General features: G+C 46.8%; 2 protein-coding genes across 6 annotated transcripts in view; one reads left to right on the top strand and one right to left on the bottom strand.

Annotated features, from left to right (window-relative positions):
• Positions 1-5,101, bottom strand: part of FLVCR2 (FLVCR choline and putative heme transporter 2) — a 61,906-nt gene extending 56,805 nt beyond the window's left edge. For all 3 annotated transcript variants that reach the window (XR_013521424.1, XM_002754126.6, XM_054240223.2), the window contains exon 1: positions 4,094-5,101. Coding sequence is in view for 2 of the 3 variants with exons in the window: in XM_002754126.6 (XP_002754172.2) it covers positions 4,094-4,744 (651 nt within the window). In the remaining variant the exon portion in view is untranslated. The remainder of the gene's footprint in view (positions 1-4,093) is intronic.
• Positions 1,457-20,440, top strand: part of LOC128928843 (uncharacterized) — a 51,299-nt gene continuing 32,315 nt past the window's right edge. The window contains exons 1-3 of one of the 3 annotated variants that reach the window (XR_008474509.2): positions 1,457-1,576; positions 7,142-7,316; positions 8,100-8,479. Coding sequence is in view for 1 of the 3 variants with exons in the window: in XM_054240226.2 (XP_054096201.2) it covers positions 1,487-1,576; positions 19,253-19,325; positions 20,302-20,342 (204 nt within the window). In the remaining 2 variants the exon portion in view is untranslated. Of the gene's footprint in view, positions 1,577-7,141; positions 7,317-8,099; positions 8,480-19,252; positions 19,326-20,301; positions 20,343-20,440 lie in introns of those variants that run through there. The other 2 variants (XM_054240226.2, XR_008474513.2) reach the window with 2 other exon arrangements.

Below are 20,440 nucleotides of genomic sequence, written 5' to 3'. Positions count from 1 at the left end.
GCACCCCTTGGCTACCCTAGCCATGGCTCAAGTGGTCCCAGGTGTGGCTTGATCTTCTTCTCTAGAAGGTACAAGCCATTAACTTGGGTGGCATCCATATGGTGCTAACCTGCAGGCGCATAGAGTGCAAGAGCTATGGGCCATGGTGGCTTCCATCTAGACTTCAGAGAATGTCATGAACAGCTTGAGGGCTCAGGCAGACTTGTTCCAGGGGCAGGGCCACTGCAGAGGGCTCCCAAAAGGGTAATACCTAGTGGAGCCACGAAGTGTGGCCATCACCAAGACCCCAAAACTGTAGAGCTACCAGTGTGCCACACTGGCCTGGGAGAGTTGCAGGCATGAGACTCCAGCTGTGAGAGCTGCTGGGTGGACTGAGCCCAACCAAGCTGTTTAACATAAAGTCAAAGTAGATTATTCCTCAACTTTAAGACTGAATGTTTTCCCTGTTGAGTTTTGCACTTACTTGGGACCACTTACCCTTTCTTCTTGACTATTTCTCCTTTTTGTAATATCTATCCTATGCCTGTCCCACCATTGTATTTTGGAAGCATATAACTTGTTAGTTTTGGGGGTTGTTTTTGAGACAGGGTCTCTCTCGCTGTCACCTGGGCTGGAGTGCAGTGGCATGATCACAGCTCACTGCATTCTTGACCTCTTGGGCTCAAGCTATCCTTGTACCTCAGCCTCCCAAGTAGCTGGAACTGTAGGCATGTGCAACCATGCATAGCTTTTTTTTTTTTTTTTTTAATGTCCAGGCTGGATTTTGTTAATTTCACACATTCAGAGGCGGAGAGGAATTTGTCTCATTATGAGTTATGCCTTGAGTCTCCCTCATGTGGGATTTAGGTGAGACTCTAGAATTTGGGCATTTGAGTTGATGCTGGAACAAGTTAAGACTTTTGGGGCTATTGGGATAGAATGAATGTGTTTTGTCCAGGAGAAGGACATAAATTCTGGGGGCCAGGGACAGAATACTATGGTTTGAATGTGTCCCTTAAAGTTCATGTGTTGGAGGGGGGCAAGCGCAGTGGCTCATGCCTGTAATCTAAGCACTTTGGGAGGCCGAGGCAGGCAGAACACTTGAGGTCAGGAGTTCAAGACCATCCTGGCCAACATGGTGAAACCCCATCTCTACTGAAAATAGAAAATGAGCTGGGCATAGTGACAGGTGCCTGTAATCCAAGCTACTCCAGAGGCTGAGGCAGGAGAATTGCCTGAATCCAGGAGGCAGAAGTTGGAGCAAGCCAAGATCTTGTCTGTGAACTCCAGCCTTAGTGGACAGTGAGACTCTATCTCAAAACAAACAACAACAACAACAAAGGTTCACGTGTTGGAAATCTAATTCCCAGTGTGACACTACTGGGACATGAGACCTTTAAGAGGTGATTAGGTCATGAGGGCTCTACCTTCATGAATGGATCACTGTCATAACAAGGGTGGGTTTGTCATAAAAGTCAGTCTGGCCCTCTCTTGCACTCTCTCAAGCATGAGATGCCATCTATCGTGCTATGACACAGCAAGAAGACCATCGCCAGATGCTGATCCCTTGGCTTTGGACTGCCCAGCCATTCAAACTGTAAGTCAAGTAAATTTCTGTTTATTATTAATTTATGCTCCTGAGAGCAGCATAAAACAAACTAAAGCATTTACTAAAACTAATTTCACCTGCTATTTTTACTTAAACAAACGTACATCTTTAATGTGGCTACTAGAAAATCTAGTCAGATATGTGACTTGCATTTGCGGGCTGCATTATATTTCTATTGGCCAGTGCTATTTTAGACAGATAGCTGTGGTTTCTATAGAATTGGTTCTGTAAAGTGACTATATACTTCTAAAAGTAAACTGATTCTCTCCTATTCTATTTCTGGATTGCACTGTGCTATGAGTTACCTGGCGAAGTCCCCTCACTACGTCCATCCTGCAGGACTCTCACCTGGGTTAGGACTGACCTTGAATATCTCTTTTAGATCCTACATCTCTCTTGTCCTGTATCACCAAGGAAACAAGGTTTTCTTCCAATCCTTGCACAATAATAATGTATGCATTGTCACTTAAAACCCCACACAGCTCATCTCCCTTTGAAACAACGATACAAGTTTTGCTAAAAATTCCAGGCTGTTATTACCTGGGGGCTACTGGTCAGAGCATACCAGGAAAAGGGAAGGGCCTCAGTTGTATTCTCCAGGTTCACCTTCCCTCTCTCTCCTCCACTCTGGATTCACTGGTTTCTTCCTGCTAGAGACTTCACCCTCACCTTCTTGACAAGACAATCGCTGAGCTAGGTTAGAAGAGGCAGAATCAGCTCTTTAGCGGCAACTTCAGAAAGAAAACAAGTGCTAGACCCTTAAACTGGACAGAACTGCTGGAAACTATCACCAATAACCCTGGAGACACAAGGGGAAAAATTAAATCCTCAGAATCTGCTTTTTCTCTTTTTACATATATGCTCGATCCACAAGTAATATTGGTCTACTGAGAGTGGCTTTGAAGGTAGAACTGGGTTTAAATTTCTCTTTTACTACCCAGTAGCTATAGGACTCTGGATAAAGTTGGAAGATTTATCTGGGTCTCAGTTCCCTCTCCTGCAACAATGGGGACAATTTCACCTACCTCACAGAGTTGTTGAAAGGATTAAGTTAAATAATGGATGTAAAGGTACCTTGCATAATAGTAGATGTTTAATAGATATTAGCTTCTTTTCCCTTCTTTACCCCTTCCCATAGCAATTAGGCAAAGAAAATGCTAAAAACCTCATGGAGAACTGAAAATAAATCCTCTGTGCTCTGATCTGTTTAGTTGTTGTGTGTGTGTTTTTCTAATATAATCTGAATCTTGGCTCCTGGCACAATTTTTTAAAACCTGGTATAGTAACTCTTCAAAGGCAAGAATTATGTTTGCAGCCCTAGTACGCTGTCTTGCAAAAGGCTGGATAAATGCTTGTCAAAAGGAAGAATGTCGGATTTTAGTGCAAGCAGAAGGTAGTGCACATGTGGAGTATGGAAGAAGCATTTAAACAGAGACGTCAGAATTACCGGAGTGCAAAGGTTATGGTGATCTTTGTGTCAGGATCAAAGTGAAGTGACTACCTTCCTGGAGGTAAAAATGAACAGAATGGGAAATTTGCCTTTAGAGAAGTTTTGTAAAGTTTCTGTTTTCAAACAAAATATGTCTGAATGAAAGTTTACATTTTCTAAATGAAATTAATAGATAGGCGAAAATAGGCCAGTGAGAAGAACTGGAATGACCAATCCTTTGTTAAACACACAACCAGGACCCTACGTGCTCAGAAAGAAGCGAGACTTAGAGGCAGTGGTCTGGTTAATGGACGTTTGCTTTAAATGAGCCAGTAAATATTTGCTTCAAGCATTTGGAGATGGCGTTCAGGTTCACAACCTGCCCAGATTTCTGGATCATAACCACACTGAAATGCAAAGAATTTGAGCTTCTCCTCCTTGCAATAAGAAGAAAAGAGAAAAAGATTAAGACATGAATTAGCCTTTCTAGGCCTTGGAAATTCAGAGCGAGATTTCTACTCCACCCTGCTGGACTTGGCTCTAAATCCCAGGGAAGGAGTTTGGCACAAAGCAGTGTTCCCACTATCCTGGCTTCAGCTGTGTATAAAACAAGGTAAAAACAGTGCCAAACATCACCAGGCATGGCTCTGCAATTCTATGCAGTACAGGAGATACCGCACTCTAGGAAAGCTCTTTGGTCCAACTGAAAACACTGCCAAGTTCTGATGACACCAGAGTAGTCTGATGCCCAGGGGCTGCTGCCAGAGGAATAAGAGCATTCCTGAAGTTACAGGTCTAAGTTGGTGGACTGACACAGGTTCAGAGCAAACAATGAAGGTAGAGTGTGTTCTAGAAGCATGCTTTCCACTGCCGCAAGAGCAATGAAGGAGCAGGCCCCCCTGCTTTTGTGTCCCACCTTTTTTACAGCATCACAATCAAGGCCCGTCACACCCAGTCACAGTCACCCAGAGTCACAAACACTGCTGAACAATCAGAAAATTACGGACGCCCACACCCAGTAGTTAGGTGCAATCTAAAACGCGCCCCTCTGAACATTCACAAACTCTTCTACCTACCTGATTGCCAAAGACAGCCACAGAGCAGGCTGTGGAAACCTCATTAGCCCCGAACCAGACGGAAGCGATGCGGGAGGGCATGCCCAGGATGAAAACCTGGGCCACGGAGCAGATGAGCTGGCCCACCACGGTGACTGGGAAGAGGTGCGGCCGTAGGCTGCCCAGCTTCACCCAGGCTCCCAGGCAGTTGAGAGCTGAGCCGGTGAGAGCAATGGTGCGCAGGCCGAACTTCTCCAGCAGCCAAGCCACCGGCAGGAGCAGCGGGATGTAGGTCAGCATGTAGCACATGGACAGCCAGTCAATGGCAAAGGCGCTGACCCCGTAGAAGTGCATGAAGATGTTATTGATGGAGCTGTACTGGATCCACTGGAAGGCGTTGCACATGGAATAGCAGCTGAACACCAGGACCACGGCCCAACGGCGCCTGCTCACCTTGATCACGCTGAGGTTCTCGGAGCCCGAGCCACTGGGGTGAGCCAAGCCACTGGGTTGCGCTAAGGCACTGGGGTGGGCCGAACTGCTGGGGTGGACAGAGAGGCTGGGGTCGATGGAGACGCTGGGATGGACCGACACGCTGCCATCCGCTTGGAGTTCCGTCTCCGGCGCAGGGGTGTCATCGCGCTCTTCCTCGTTGGGACCTTCATTCACCATGGCCAGTCTCCCCTGGAATCCTGGAGAAGTGGTGAGGACTCTGGCAGTCTCAAGGGACAGTGGCCTCCGCTGGTCTCTCAGAGTAGAAAGGACACTTGCCTATCCCAGAAGACACCGAGAAACTCGAGGCTGCGTAAAAGCCGCGAGTGGGGATCCCTGCGCTCACCCCCAAGCTCCTGCTCCTACTTTTACTTGGGGAATCTCTGTTCCCACCCGCCGCGATCGCTGTCCCAAGGCCGGCCGCACACGCCGCAGCCGGCTCCGGACCGCTCCTGCCCTGGGTCTTCTCCCACAAGGCGTTCCTTGTGCAGGCAAAGTTCTCTCCTGGCGCAGCCACTTCGCCCGCAGAGTCCTCTCGGGGCCAGCTTGGGGCCTCGCCCCCTCGGGCACACGTGACCGCCCCACCCCCGTCCTGGCCGGCTTCCCCCACCCCCCCACTCCACCCCCAAGCCGGTATCTCTTGCCTTCTCGAGCCCGGCCCGCCGGGCAGCACAGTTGTTTCGCCACAGCTTGCGGGATGCATTCCTCCCCCACGCCCCGGGCGCCATGGAAACCAACCTGTTAACCCCCACCCCTTGAACTGTCCCTCAAATTCATGTGCCACCAGCTGTCATCGGACCCTGCAAAAAGATCCGCCTTTTCGAGGTAATCCTTCCGCAAAATAGAGCTTCCCCAGTGACTGTCCGCTGCCTTGCACGCATGCACCAAAGCCCGGCGCCTCCTAAGTGCCCAGGTGAATTCAAGAAGGATTCCCCAGATTTCTCCCTCTTCGCTAGGCTCCCCCTTGCTGAACTAAAAAGTGATTTGTAGATTTCCCGGGCTGCTTGCGCTCCTGCGTTAAGGGGGAGTTACGGAAAACTCGCTTTACTCTCTTCTTTCCCTGCGGACGTGGTTTTGTCTTGGGGAGGTTAGATTTGAACCTGTTATATGGGGCTAATATTTCCTGATTGATTCTGGGCAAGGACCCTAGGGTGGAGGGAAGGGAAAGGGGAGTTTGAAGAAGCTGTAGAAGCTGTCCGCGGTTGTGTGGTGGAACGCTTAGCGCGGAGCTGGCTCCGGGCGTGGTCTTGGAAGCGGTCTTTTGAACTCCAGCAGCCCTAGTCTGCCACCTGCCGGTCCCAGCCCAGTTCAAAGGGCAATCCCTCGACTTACTGCACTGACTCACTGCCTTGGCGAGGGATCCTGGTAAGGAGCCCAAATTCTTCCTGAGTTCAAACACCAGCTTAGCCATAACGCCGTGTCACTGCAGATCAAGGAACTCCACCTCTCTGCGCTTCGGTTTCTTCATCTGTAAAGGGGGATGATGAAATAATAGTACCTACCTCACCGTGTTGTTTGGAGACTTGAATGAGTTAATACATGAATGCACTTAGAAAATTCCTGCCACATAGTAAGTATTCCGTGAGTGCTGGTTATCCTAGCAAAAAGCTAACATTTGTTGCAAAGTGCTAAACAAATTGAACGCATTTTCTCATTTAGGCATCACAAGAACTCTGTGGTAAGGTTGCTATTGCTGGCCTGCATTTTATAGTTAAGAAAACTGAGTCTCAGAGGGGTGAAGTAACTTCTTGCTGAAGGTCCCCGCTGGTATGAAGAGCCATAATTCTCCTTCAAGTCTGTAATCATTCAAGCTGTAGCCTAGCTATTCAAGTACGGTCTGTGGAGAGCAGTGTGGGCAGCCTATGAGAGTTTTTTAGAAAGGCAGAATCCCCTCCAGTATGAAGGCCTCAAAAAAACAAAACGAAACAACAGCAAGAAGGGCAGGATGCCAGGCCCAACCTAGACCTACTGAATTGAAAGCTGCATTTTAACAAGACACCCAGGAGATTCATTTGTTTGGACATTAACATTTGAGACCTATGGCATCACTGGTTCCTTTTTTTTTCTTTGTTAAACTTCAGACCAGAAAATAAGTAACTTGAAGCTCTGGGAACTGGTTCTCCACTTGGTCTGGACATTCAAATCATATGAAGAAACTCTTAATATTCCAAATGCTCAGGCAACACCCCAAATAGAAATCTGTGAGGGTGGACCCGAACACCTGCACGTTTCAAGCTGCATTGGTTATCCCAGTGTGCAGCCAAGTTAAGAACCACTGATTCCCAGGAATGAACTAGATTCAAATTATCACTCACTGCTTGAAGGCACCTACATTTTGGTAGAAACTATAGAGTCTCAGATTACAATGGAATATTTGAAGAGGGAGTTCAGACCCATCTAAAAATTTCTACAGTAATTTACCATCCTGTATCATCCATATTCCTCCTGTGTTGCCCGTCGTTCTCCAGGGAGCACAGAACTGTTTCTTAGAAGGCCTTCGGCTCACTGCTTCTTTTCCCTCAGTCATCATGGGCCTCTCCCAACTCTTCACAATATATTCCTAACTTCATTTTACAGATAAGGAAACTGACGCTTAGAGAGCCGGGTGTGTTATTCAGCGTCCTACAGTGAAATAGCATCAGAACAAGAAGGAATAAAATGGGTTCTCCCTCCATGTGGTCTTTCACATGAGCTCTTCTGGGGTAGCCCTTCAGCTTGGCGAGAGATTCCAAGAGTCTAACCTGGGATTCAAGTGAGATTTGGAATTGCTTTTGTGGTGGTACGAGTTGGATCTGTTGTGAGCTGGGATGGGTCTGGGTTGGGTCTGCTTAAATTTGAAGCTCTGTTTTGTCATTCTTAGCTTTGGGATCTTGAGCAAGTCGCTTGACATTTCTATTCTTCAGTTTCTAAATCTATCAAATAAGGATTAAAAATAACTGCCTCTAGCCTGGTGAGGTGGCTCACACTTGTAATCCCAGCACTTTGGGAGGCCAAGGTGGGTGGATCTCTTGAGGTCAGGGGTTCAAGATCAGCCTGGCCAACATGGTGAAACCCTGTCTCTACTAAAAATACAAAAATTAGCTGGGTGTGGTGGCACACACCTGTAATCCTAGCTGCTCAGGAGGCTGAGGCAGGAGAATTGCTTAAACCTGGGAGGCAGAGGTTGTAGTGAGTGGAGATGGTGCCACTGCACTCCAGCCTGAGCGAAAGAGCGAGACTCCATCTCAAACACAAACAAAAACCCAAGAAAACCTGCCTCATAGAATTGTTGTGAGAATTAAACAAGCTAATATGCATAAACAGTTTTCAATAACAATAATGATGTTCTAGTCCTCCCAGCCATCACCAGCATAGGGTGACTCTTGGCCGATTCCCAAAGTGGTTGGGTGGTATGTTGGGGGGTAGCTGTATAAATATTGGGTAATACTACACAAAGAGAAGTATTCTGTATTCATCCCATTGAAAAAACATGTCTTGAGCAGCTTACTATGTAGCATATCTATCTTTATGATGTTCTCTCTATTGGTATGTATAGGTACACCTTGAAAAGTAAGGAGAAACACATTTTAGAGATTGCTTCATGAAAGGGGGCTCTGGGCCCTGGTTCCTGGCTCTATCCAACTGACACCTTAGGAAGCTTGAGGGAATGAACCTCTGGCATTGAACTCAAGATTGCGAGGCCTCCTGCAGAATGGTAGTCAGTCAGCAGCTATCCACTGGATTCAAAGTCAAAACATCACCCTCTTGTTGATAGCTTACAGCCAAACAGCCAAACAGAGCTATAGATGTAAGAGGCAAGGAGTTTGCTGAGTGCATCGGAAGGCCAAATTTCTAACGAAATGAATCAGGTTGGGAGCCTGCATCATTCTTTCTTAAAAATGCCAACACTTGGAATTTGTAAAAATGTTGCCCTTACAAGTCTTATTGTTTATTTATTTTTATTTTGTTATTGTTCCTCTTCCTCTGTCAACTGATACAAGTCTTATCTGTATCATTTATACGCTTAACACTACATGCTCATCCATATTCTGTTTGCTTATCTCCCACACTTCCCTCAGATTTCTAGCTCTCTCAGGACTTATCCATATCTTTGTATATCTTGGAGTGTTTAGTGTGATAAACTATGTAGTACGTGCTCTTGATACGTGTCTGTAGAATTGAGCTGTACTGCACATCGCCTGAAATTTTTCAAAACTGGAGACAAAAAGGAAATCCAACAGGGTTTCAGAGATTGAAAAAAAAATCAGAAAAAGTTCAAAAAAAAAAAAAAAAAAACCAGCGACAAAATATCAACACAGTTGCTTCAAGTCTGGAAACTAGAAGTCAGTGGAACAATGCCTTCTGAAGGAAAACCATTTCTTACCTAGAATACTATATCCAAACTACCAAAAAATCAATTTGAGAAGGGATTGAAACAGTTCAGATATGCAGAGTTTCACAAAAAATGATACTGCCTTATCTTCGCTCTCAGGAAGCTGCTGAAGGATGTGGTCCATCAAAACAAGGAAGGAAACCTAGTGAGAGCAAGAGATTAAGGCTGAGGAAACCAGGAGAGGCAGGCAATGAGGAAGCTCCTGGGTAGACAGCTATCTACTAGGCATAGAAAGCAGCGTACTCAGGTTGAAGCTGCTTCAAAGACCCCAGGAAAGAGTTCTTCAAGAAGGTCACACTGAAAGAATCATGTCTGAAAATATTGCAAGGTTTACACATTGGGGGAAGATTAGGGGTTGGACTAATGATAAGTGCCACAAATATTACTAAGTAAATAGGGGGAAGGAAGCATTATTAACTCCAGTGGAATAAACAAAGCTATGGAGGAAAAGGAAAAAAGTAATCATGATATACCTTAAGTGATTTGTTTTGCATAGCATAAACACAATCATAATAAAGCGAACACTGGAAATTGATGATGGGGGAGTGTGAAGTGGGCACTAGTGAAGCATTGAGATGAGGGTGGGGTAAACAGTTAAACAAGGAGAATGGGACCAGTCATGGTGGCTCACACCTGTAATCCCAGTACTTTGGGAAGCTGAGGTCAGTGGATTCCTTGAGCTCAGGTGTTCACGGCCAGCCTGGGGAACATAACTAGACCCTGTCTCTATCAAAAGCAGAAACAAAACCAAAAACAAAACACAAAGAGAACCGGTCTTCTTCTCTGGGGTTTGCCTCTGAGCAGACCCTGGAGGAGAGGGAATCCAGACTCCATTATGTGATACTTGTCTGCCATATTGAAAAGACTATAGCATGTAAGTGCCTAACATGGAAAAAGTCCGGAAGAGTGCATATACCCATGGTACTTACAGCTATGGTGGTAAGTACCAAAATACTTGAGAAGAATTGGGTGGCTCATGCCTGTAATCTCAGCACTTTGAGAGGCCAAGGCAGGAGAATCAGTTGAGCTCAGGAGTGCAAGAGCAGCCTGGGTAACATAGCAAGATCTCATCTCTTAAAAAACAAAACAAAACAAAACAAAAAACCAAAAGAAAACAAAAAAAGCAAAAAATTTTAAAGAAAAAAATTACTGAAGAAAGAGAGAAGCTCAAGTCAAATGGACAAACCATGTACAGACATTCCAGTCAATAGACACAACCAAGCCCAGCCTTCAAGTTATCCCACCCAGAAACCAGACAAGACGGAAGCAACTTCTAGGTGATCCTAGTCCCAGTGATTTGAGTTACACCAGCCTTTCTAGTCTTTCCAGTGGAAGGCCAGACATCATGGAGCAGAAAGAAGCCATCTCTACCATGCACTGTTCAAATCCTGATCTTCAGAATCTATGAGCATAACAGCTCTTGATTTATATCATGGATTTGGAGTAGCTTGTTACATAGCAAAATATAAATGAAATTGGACTGTGTTATGCCATTCTGTTGATTGCTTTTGTATATATTTGAAATTGTAACAAAACATTTTTTTAAATGTGAAAAAAAGAAATTGAGAAGAGTTGGAAGTAGTGGTCTCTGGAGCACAGGAAAGGGGCGTAGACAACTGATATTTTTGATACATGATTATTTTATTGTTCGAACTATGTATAACTAATTTTTTTAACTTAACAAAACCCTAAAATTAAAAAATGGAATCAAATTGAACAGAGCTCCAGCTGCTTCACTGGGGCCCACAGATGATGTTCCTAGAGTTTAAACTGTTGGCGCTAAGATGGACACCCAAGACTTCAACCCTGGAACCTTGGGATGCCTCTTCAGCCGAGCTATGTCCACCAAAGTCCATCAGGGCATCACCTCAGAGAAACTGTGTGTGTGATCAGAGAATCTATTTCCCACGTCCTAGTCTTGCTTGACCATTCCCTGGCCTTCGTTTTGCATCTACCGTCTTTCATACATGTAGTGTCTGTGGGGCCTTATCCCTACAACTTACGACTCAACTTCTGTCCCATCATCCAAAGACCTGTACCAGAGTCTACTTATCTGGAATTCTCTCTGCTGATGCAGCGCACCACTAGCTCCCAGTGAGCCAAGCCTGAAGACTGAGGATTACCCAGATCCTCCTTCACTTACTCCCAGTGTCACAGATGCTTCTTTCCTTACAGTCTTCCCTCCCGTCCTTTCTCTCTCTCTCTCTTTTTTCTTTTGAGATGGAGTCTTGCTCTGTCACCCAGTCTGGAGTGCAGTGGTGCAATCTCAGCTCACTGCAACCTCTGCCTCCCAGGTTCAAGCAATTCTCCTGCCTCAGCCTCCCAAATAGCTGGGATTACAGGTATGCACCACCATGCTTGGCTAATTTTTATATTTTTAGTAGAGATAGGGTTTCACCATGTTGGCCAGCCTGGTCTCTAACTCCCGACCTCGTGATCAGCCTGCCTCAGCCTCCAAAAGTGCTGGGATTACAGGCGTGAGCCACTGTGCCCAGCCCCCTCCTGTCCTTTCTCACTGCCACCACCCTGCTGTAGCCTCTTCTGGCTTCTCACTTCCATCCCACGGCTGCCTCCTTGTTGCTCTCACTCATTCAATTTCAGCCAGATGTTACCTCACAGGGCTTTCCAGTTCTCTTCAGGGTACCTTGCCTTGAACCCTCCAGTGGCCACCCCTAGCTCTCAGAAGCCTCATACTCAGCTCTGTGCACAAGGTCTCCATGATGTTGTTCTGGCCACATCTCCCACCACTGTCCACTCTACACTTTTGCTCCAGACAGGTGGAGCCACCTGCAGCTCCCCACAAGCATGCTCCACAATGCAGGACAAGCGTCCCCTCCTCCAGGAAGCCTTCCTCCATGCCCTAAGTGTGATTCAGAGGTTTCCTTCCCTGAACGTGCAGATTTGTGGTAGCTCCTGTCACACAGTTTTTTTTTAATGAAACAAACATTTCATAAATGTTTGTTTACTTAAGTTAACCTCTCGGTATACGCTCCTCAAGCTTGTGAATCACAGCCTATTCATCCTCAAATCCCAACCTCTTGCTTTGCGTCTGGCCCACAGAAGAGAAATGAAGGACTGACTGCATCAACTTCTTTCATGCATTTCCTAGATGAGCCCTACTTCCAGGTGGCCTCAAAATACATAACAACATGTCCAGGTTGTTCCAGATGCTCATGTCTCCTTTGTTTATTGCATCTTCCTTTCTCTTTTCTGGAATGCTTCTCCTGTGGGGCTTGGGCCCCACTGCTATCCCTCACTGAGCCCATGAGTGGGAAAGTTGGGAGGGCATTCCTGTGCCATGGGGGAGTCTGGATTTCTTCCTCCCCAGGGTCCTCTCAGCTCAGAGAGTCTCTAAGTCTGTCCTAGAAGGGAATGTGCTTAGGAGCTCCTGAGGACTCAAGGAAGAAGAAGATCCACTTTCCTCAGACGAGAGTCCAGAAGAAAGGCCTTCCAGCTGGACGTGTGGACTCTGGGCTGTGTCTGGGACACATGGTTTGAAACAGTTTTTTCAATTCCCTGGAAGTACATGAGTACATCTGGAAAGGCCTCAGATGGCATCAATCCTCCTCTAAAGACAAGGTCCCTGTACATTGGTCACTTTTTGTGTCCTCGGCTGCATGTCCTTGGGTGTGATCATGGGTGTCCACTGTGTTATTCTTCATACCTGTTTTATATTTTAAATGTTTCTTAATAATTAGAAAATCAAAAAACGTTGCCCCATAAATATGAGAAAGAGCTAACTTAAAAACGTGAGTCAAAGAGGAAGCAGAGATATTTAAATGGCTTTTCTTTTTGCATAATCTATAGAAAGCCCAGAGGTGTGAGGCTCTCTTTGCATAATGGAAAGGAGAAACTGTGGTAGCAGTGAGATTTATTGATTGCCAGGGCAACAGTTAAAGGCACATGGCATGATAAAGCAGAGGGCTGTGGTCACTCAGGTAAGAATGCAATTTGTGAACTGAACGAAGGTGATGGCAGGACAATGGAGAGAAGTGAGCAGGGGTAGATGGGGGTGGACTGGACTGGAAGGTGGACTGGACTGGAATTGCAGGAGGATGGAGAGGGAGGGGTCAGGAGAATGCCCTGCCTGGGTTTTAGATGTGACTAGCTGGGCAGATGGAGCTGGCATGTGCAGGAACAATTCCAGCTTTGACCTTGAGATCGTTCACAGAGGGAAGCAAGGCTGTTGAGGACAGGTGCCTGTGTACCCATGCCCCCTGATCTTCTCTTCATTTGTGGGGGTTCACTCAGGATGGTGGAAGAAATTGTAAAATTACAGAATATAGGCACAAACCTGCCTGGAAGGCTGAGAAGTTTGCATAGTATCAGTAGAAGTTTTGGCTAAAGGCATCCTAATCCCCTTTACCTTTAGTTGATAAAGAAAGAAAAGCAAATAACTAGGGAATGCAAAGGAGTTTATCTAAATGGCTTATTATCCTAAGACCAACCTTTGCCCATCTGTGCTTGACTGCCTCCTACTCGGGGAGTTGGCAGAAGTTCATTACCCACAAATGGTGATTGCTGTAGGCCTCAGAACCTGGCCTTTAATCATTATCCATAAGTGTGTGTGTTGACGCAGAGCTTCCGTTATTAAATCTTTACTAAATAAATGCCTAAAGAACTAGCTGGTTGGGGCCATGGCTGCTATCTCTGTCAGGAGTGTCTGTGAGTGGCTATGGACCCCCCCCCCCAGCCCACTCTTTCACTGGAGATTTGTGTTTGAGTGAATTTGTTCATCTGTCACTGGGTCAGGGTCTGTGGGTCAGATTTTGGCACTCATTCCTTTATTCTTCCTTCTACCCCTTCCTTACAGTGACCTCTGTCACCCCAGGATCAAGAGGCCAAAGAACTTATTTCCATTTCAGAGTGTGAGTTACCATGAAAATTCAATCAGCAAATTTTATGGAAAGTAAGGGGTCCTGAGTTCATCACCTCATCTTCCACTCCTTGGCATGGTGCCTCCTTAAAGCTATAGGCAGGACACTTGGCTTGGGTTCCCCTGAATTCTGTGAACAGAATAATTAGAAATAAACAATCCCAAAATAAAACCCAGCTAGTTATGGGTTCCTTTTAAGCTTAAGTCAGTAGTTGTGTGAAGTCCCCCTGATGCCGTCAGCTTCCCTGAGCCTCGAGTAGTCCCTGAAAGTGCTTTCTAGTGTCTCAGATGAGAAAACCGAGATTGCTGAAGCCTCCAGGTTTTTTTTTCAATAACCCTTTCTTTTCATTGCTGAGTTGATTGCAAAAGACAGACACCCAACTTGCACCAGCTTCAGCTCAGAGATAGTGTTTCAAGAACATTGGGGGTTGGGGTAGGTGGGGTTCTCAGAGACCTCAAGAGGAGTTGGTGGTCAAGCAGCAGGAAGAGCAGAGAGAACTGAGGACTGGAACACATTCAGGATGCTCGCCTTCTCCCGTGTTCCCTGCTGGCAGCTTCCATTTTCTCTCTTCCTAAAGGCTAGTTTCTCCACTTGTCAGAAAACATGGCAGCCAGCAGCCCTGGCGTTATACCTGGTGGCAGCTTCAGCTGCCCAAGAGAAGCTGCCTGAATTTGTATATTAAACACAAATTTCCAGATGCCCATTCTCAGCCTCATCAATCATGACTGTGGGGGCAAGGGCCACATAAGAACAGGGCAGCTCCCAAGGGAGACCCATATTGGAGTGGAGAAGGGGCAGTTCCCAGAAGGAGAGGGGCAACTAACCAGGCAGATAAACAGTCAGCGCCTTCTGCCACCCCACATGGACCTTTAGAAACGAAGAACCTGGCTCCCTACCCTCTCAGTGCTTGAAAGCCCCATCCACCTGAATAAGGTCCATCCCATTGGCCAGAATAGCCACCTTCAAGGGCTACCTGCACCTACTGGATTTCTTGTGTACAATAATCTATGTGATTCTGCAGATGACTCTAAAATCCAAACCCAGCATTGTGTCTTTGCAGTTATTTCTTGCTTTTACAGGTCTGTGTAAGACAGTTTACCTTTCTGGTCTTTCTTGAGTTTCTTTTCATTCCTTAACATGCTTCTTAGTCACCAAGGCTCCCAGGAACTCTATCTTCCCAATAGGATAGTGTAATATGCTTTTGGCTTTCTGACCTCTAAAGCCCTGGGCTGACTGACATTCCTTGCTTAAGAGCAGGAGTACGTAGATGGCTTTAGGCGGCATGTGGGTAACACAGAGATGCTGCCTAGCTGGGACCAACACACTCACTGTCCAGTCCCCAGCCTGTCCTGCCTGGGGTGGTGGGTCACCCATCCAGCACCCACTCCCTGCCTCACTACCCTTCCCTCTAAGCCCATTTCTGGCTCACACAGTGCAGTCCCCCCTCAACACTCCCACCCACCGGAGTCTCCAGTTTATCACAGGCATGCCCCCAGCCTTGCTCCCCTTTACTCTTTTTTTTCCTCTTGTTGAGACAGAATCTCACTCTGTTGCCAAGACTAGTGGTTAGTCATCCAGGCTCACCACAGCCTTGACCTCTCAGACTCAAGCAATCCTCCCAGCTCAACCTCCCAAGTAGCTGGGACAACAGGCACATATCACCACACCAGGCTAATTTTATAATATTTTTTGCAGAGACAGGGTATCACTATGTTCCCTAGTTTGGTCTTGAACTCCTGGGCTCAAGGGATCTTCCTGCCTTGGCCTCCCAAAGTGCTTCACTCTTTAGGGCCCTCTTCTGTGCTGTGGCTCTTGCTGTACCCAACTCCTCAGTACCCCTTACCTAAACTGTGCCCCACTTTTATTCCTCCACTCATCTGGTCCCCCTGATTCTTCTCTGAGCCTCTGCCCTCTGTCTTGTCACATCCTCACCTCACCTGAACCCCACATGCACCAAAAACATGTCACAATTAGCTCCCCCACCCCGCTCTCCACTCCCAGTCTCCCCAGGCCTAGAAGTCCCATGAGATTCCCAGGGTCCTAGGACCTCACCTACTCCCCTTTCCTCCTTCCCTCTGCTCAGCCCCTTGGGACCCGGATTCCCTCACCCAGAGGGTGGCTCCTACTGTCCCCTCCCTTCAGGCCTCTGCCTTTGACCTCTGCACACAGCCCTTTTTCGGGGGCCAGGTTTGTCCTGCTTGTCACACCTGTCTTTTGGTCTTCCTTAGCTCCTGGTTTCCTTTTAAAACGCATGTATTCAAGTCATAAAAGCCATCCCATTTTAAAAGTTGAGTAAAGAACAGTACATATAGTTCATGGAAGCGGCAGAAACAGCGGTGGTAGCCTGTGGGTGGTGATGCTGAGCTAGAGGAGCGGGTATAACCCCAGACAGAAAACGGCCACTGGGCTCACGCGATGGCAACGGCCATGTGTCACCTAATTTCATCTGCTGATATGGTTCAGCTCTGCCAGTGAATCAGAAAACCACACACACACAAAACTACTGATATAACCTGTTTCCATCTCTCACAGCCTTGGGGGCACACAAGCTGGGACTCAGTGTCCCCTCTGTGCCTGGGCCTCAGTACCAAGCAATGAGGTGTTTCCCTCTGTGTCCCAGACATGCACACTCTTTGGAAGGTGACACGTTCCCAGCATTTCCATGGCTATTAAAAGCCTTCTCCCTACTGCAGGCGAAATATAGGTAGAAGGAAAGAGAGAGAGAAAGAAATAAAGAAAGAAGGAAGGAAAGAAAGAAAGAGAGAGAAAGAGAAAGAGAGAGAGAAAGAAAGAAATCCTGCTCCTGACCAGTGTGTTGGAAAAGTTTGGGGACACCAGAAAGAACTATGGGGTCTTGAATCATGCATTCCCTTCCTCCCCTTTGCTAAAGTTAGTGAGGGATGAGGGGAAGGGAGGGATGGGTGGTGCTGTGAGTGGTGACACCTGTTCATTAATTGATTGACTCAGCATACTGTTAATTAGCCAGGCATGGTGGCTATGAATTAATAAGCAAATGCCTGTGGTCCTGGCTACTTGGGAGGCTGAGGTGGGAGGATCACTTGAGCCTGGAAAGTCGAGGCTGCAGTGAGCCATGATCACACCACTGCACCCCAGCCTGGGCCACGGAGCAAGACCCTGTCTCAAAAATAAACACATCAATATGAATAAAACCATATTGTGGAGCCCTATGTGAAAGTGCTGCTCTGAGCACAGGGGATATAACGGTGAACACCTTGACAAGGTCCTGAGCCTCTTGAAGTTTATAATCCTGTGGAGGAGACAGTCTATGGTTAAACAAATGTCATAATATCGTGTAAGGTGGCACAATGAAGAGTGAGACACTGGCTAGGGAAGAAACATTTGAGTGGAAGGGAGGAAATGGACATCTGGGGCAAGAGTGTCCTGGGCACAGGGAATAGCATGTGCAAAGGCCCTGAGTTAGGAACGTGCTTGGTGTGGGCAGACACAGCAGGGAGGCCAGTGTGGTTAGAAACAGAGTGGGGGGCTGGCGGGAGGGGAGGTCAGACAGGTAAGTGGGGGGTCAGATCTTGTAGGGGGTCTTGTGGGCTCTGATGAGGATGTGGACATTAAGTGAAGCCAGAAGCCTGGAGGGGCCTTAAGCAGAGGAGTGATGTGGTGGACTTGTGCTATAAAGGGATCTCTCTGGTTGCTGTGTAGAGTAGACAAGGAGGCAGGTAGGAGGCTGCCATGGTTTCCTGGTGACGACTGGAGGAGAGGAAAGGCCTGGGGGTGCTGGCATGTAGGATGGTAGGGCTGTGCCAACCGACTGCAGTGGGTCACCAGCTGAGAAAAATGGGGAATCCCTTTGTGAAGTAGGGCGTAACACCAGCACTTTTGGAGGTGGTGACATCAGGAAGAGGTAGGACCATCTTCCTAGTTACTTGGGCACCTCAGTAGGCTCCTCAGGCCAGGAGATAGACTCTCCATGCCTCATGCTGGTCACCCTGGGCACATGCTTTTCCATCCTCATGGAACGCTCTTCCCCGCCTTCCTCATCTGCTTCACTCTGCTCCTCCTTCAAGGCTCAGTTGAAATATCACTTCCTTCCTGAAATTGGTCAGGTGTCCTGGGTGTATGATTTCTGTATGTTTCTTTTTCATGCCATTTACCACAATTGTCATTACTTAATTAGAATAATTAGGCAGGGCACAGTGGCTCACACCTGTAATCCCAGCAGTTTGGGAGGCAGAGGCAGGCGGATCACTTGAGGTCAGGAGTTCAAGACCAGCCTGGCCAACATAGTGAAACCCCATCTTTACTAAAAATACAAAAATTAGCCAGGCATGGTGGTGTGTGGCTGTAATCCCAGCTACTCAGGAGGCTGAGGTGGGAGAATTGCTTGAACCCAAGAGGCGGAGGTTGCAGTGAGCCAAGATGGTACCACTGCATTCCAGCCTGACAGAGCAAGACTGTTTTTCAATGAATTTAAAAATAAAAATAAAAATAGAATCATGAGTTCCTTGGTGTTTGTTTCCCCTGGTAAACTGTAGGCTCCATGAGGGCAGGCGCTGGGTCTGCTGTCTTCTTCTCCACTTAGTTACTTCCTAGCAGAGTGTCTTACACAAGTGAATGCTCAATTCCTTTTGTTGAACGAATACATCAATAAGCAAATGGAATGGACAGCAGGTGCCAGCGAAGCATCAGGGGAGGCAAACTGATTCCTGAGAGCTGCAAAGGAGCAGGCCTCATTTTAACTTAGAAACCAAGCCAAGACACTCACAAGCAGCACCTGATGGGTGACAAAGACCTTACGTCATAGGAACAAAGTTCTAAGAATAGGATTTCAGGCATCAGTCACGGTATGAAAGAGGTTATTTATTTTTGGAAAGCAGGCAGAAGGGTTCATATGCCCTGGGGGTTGGATTCTCTGGCCACCAGTCATCTCACACAGGTTTGCCTAATCCTGCATTTGCAGTCCTCAGAGGGCACTTGACGTGGCTACGTTAGCATGAGAGCATTTGTTAAACAGACATTCTTAATTATTTGTTGTTGAAGCATTTAAAGCATTTATTAAAGAGACAGGGTCTTGCCTTGTCACCAGGGTTCCTAAATCATAGCTCACTGCAGCCTCAAACTCCTGGACTCAATGGATCCTCCCAACTTAGTCTCCTGAGTAGCTAGGACTATAGGAGTACACCACATACAGCGAATTTTTAAATTTTCTTTTTGTAAAGACAGCGTCTCACTATGTTGCCCAGGCTAGTTTCCAGCCCTGGACTCAATCCACCCACCTTGGCTTCCCAAAGTGCTGGGTGTGAGCAACTGCACCCAGCCCAAAGGGACATCTTTAGAGTGTATCATTTTCAAAAATCTATTACGCTTTCAACCTTTTAAAACATGTTATAAAGTAATGTACATAACATAAATCTTTGTCTGGTTCCTGAACCTCATTGCATGCTTCATCCCTACTCTTTCCAGCTCACCATTGATGACACATTGTGCCAGAGTGGACAGATGGAAATGGCCCAAGTCAGACTCTGCCTCACATGGGGTAGGCTTATTCCTGGCGAGTGTGTTGCCCTCCTGGCTAACCACACTGTGGCGACTACGGGAGCTTCTGCACTCTAATCCAATGCTGATGTCCTGGGCCATGCTCACTACCAGCAGCTGTTTCCTGAGTGTTGGGTGGCTGCTGTGTTGACCGATGAAGAGTTTTTGTCTAGGGGTCTATGAATAGGTTTCAAGATCATGTAAACCCCTGATATCATATCATCCAAATTGATTTATACACATGTGTTTTGGCTGGGTGTGGTGGCTCACACCTGTAATCCCAGCACTTTGGGAGGCCGAGGTGGGTGGATCACCTGAGGTCAAGTGTTGGAGACCAGCCTGACCAACATAGCGAAACCCCGTCTCTATTAAAAATACAAAAAAGATTAACCAGGCATGGTGGTGCATGCCTGTAATCCCAGCTACCAGGGAGGCTGAGGCAGGAGAATCACTTGAACTCAGGAGGCAGAGGTTGCGGTGAGCTGAGATTGCACCATTGTGCTCCAGCCTGGGCAACAAGAGCAAAACTCTGTCTCAAAACAAACAAACAAACAAAAACCATGTGTTTTATAAAGGGAGAAGTGGGGGAGTCCACAGTTTTCCTCAGATCATCAAAGCAGTCTAATGACCCCCAAATGTAATAAATCACAGTTTTGATGAATAATCTACACATTTCAGGTTTAAAAATCTACTTCGAGCTTGTCACTTGGTATCTGCCCTGAGTATATCCACTGTGCTAGGTGCAGAGCTGACTGTTGTGTTTATTTCATCACTATGGGTAACTGAAGTGGATTTCCTGACACTAATTATGCAGGACTAGACGGAGACATTACTAGGTTAATTGTGGGCACAGTGGGGCACATGTTTGGTGAGAATCAGCTTGCCTTCTAGAGGTGACCCTTTATTCCCCATTAGCAACAAGCTTCTGAGAGCTGGATCTGATGGAAAAAATTTAACCCCTGGCTTCCATGTTCCAGGATACCTTGGATTTGGGAGAAGAGAGAAGACCCTGAAGGAGGTATGGAAAGCTCAGGGAGAGGGAATGGCTTTGCTTATCTGCCCATCGATCATGTCCGTGTTTGATTGAGACTGAAATCACTTGGCAGTCACACGTTT

Source organism: Callithrix jacchus, chromosome 8 (genome assembly GCF_049354715.1).
Source record: "Callithrix jacchus isolate 240 chromosome 8, calJac240_pri, whole genome shotgun sequence".
Taxonomy (NCBI): Eukaryota; Metazoa; Chordata; class Mammalia; order Primates; family Cebidae; genus Callithrix; species Callithrix jacchus.
The sequence above is the reverse complement of the archived record's forward strand: the minus strand, read 5'-3'. Positions and strand labels throughout refer to the sequence as shown.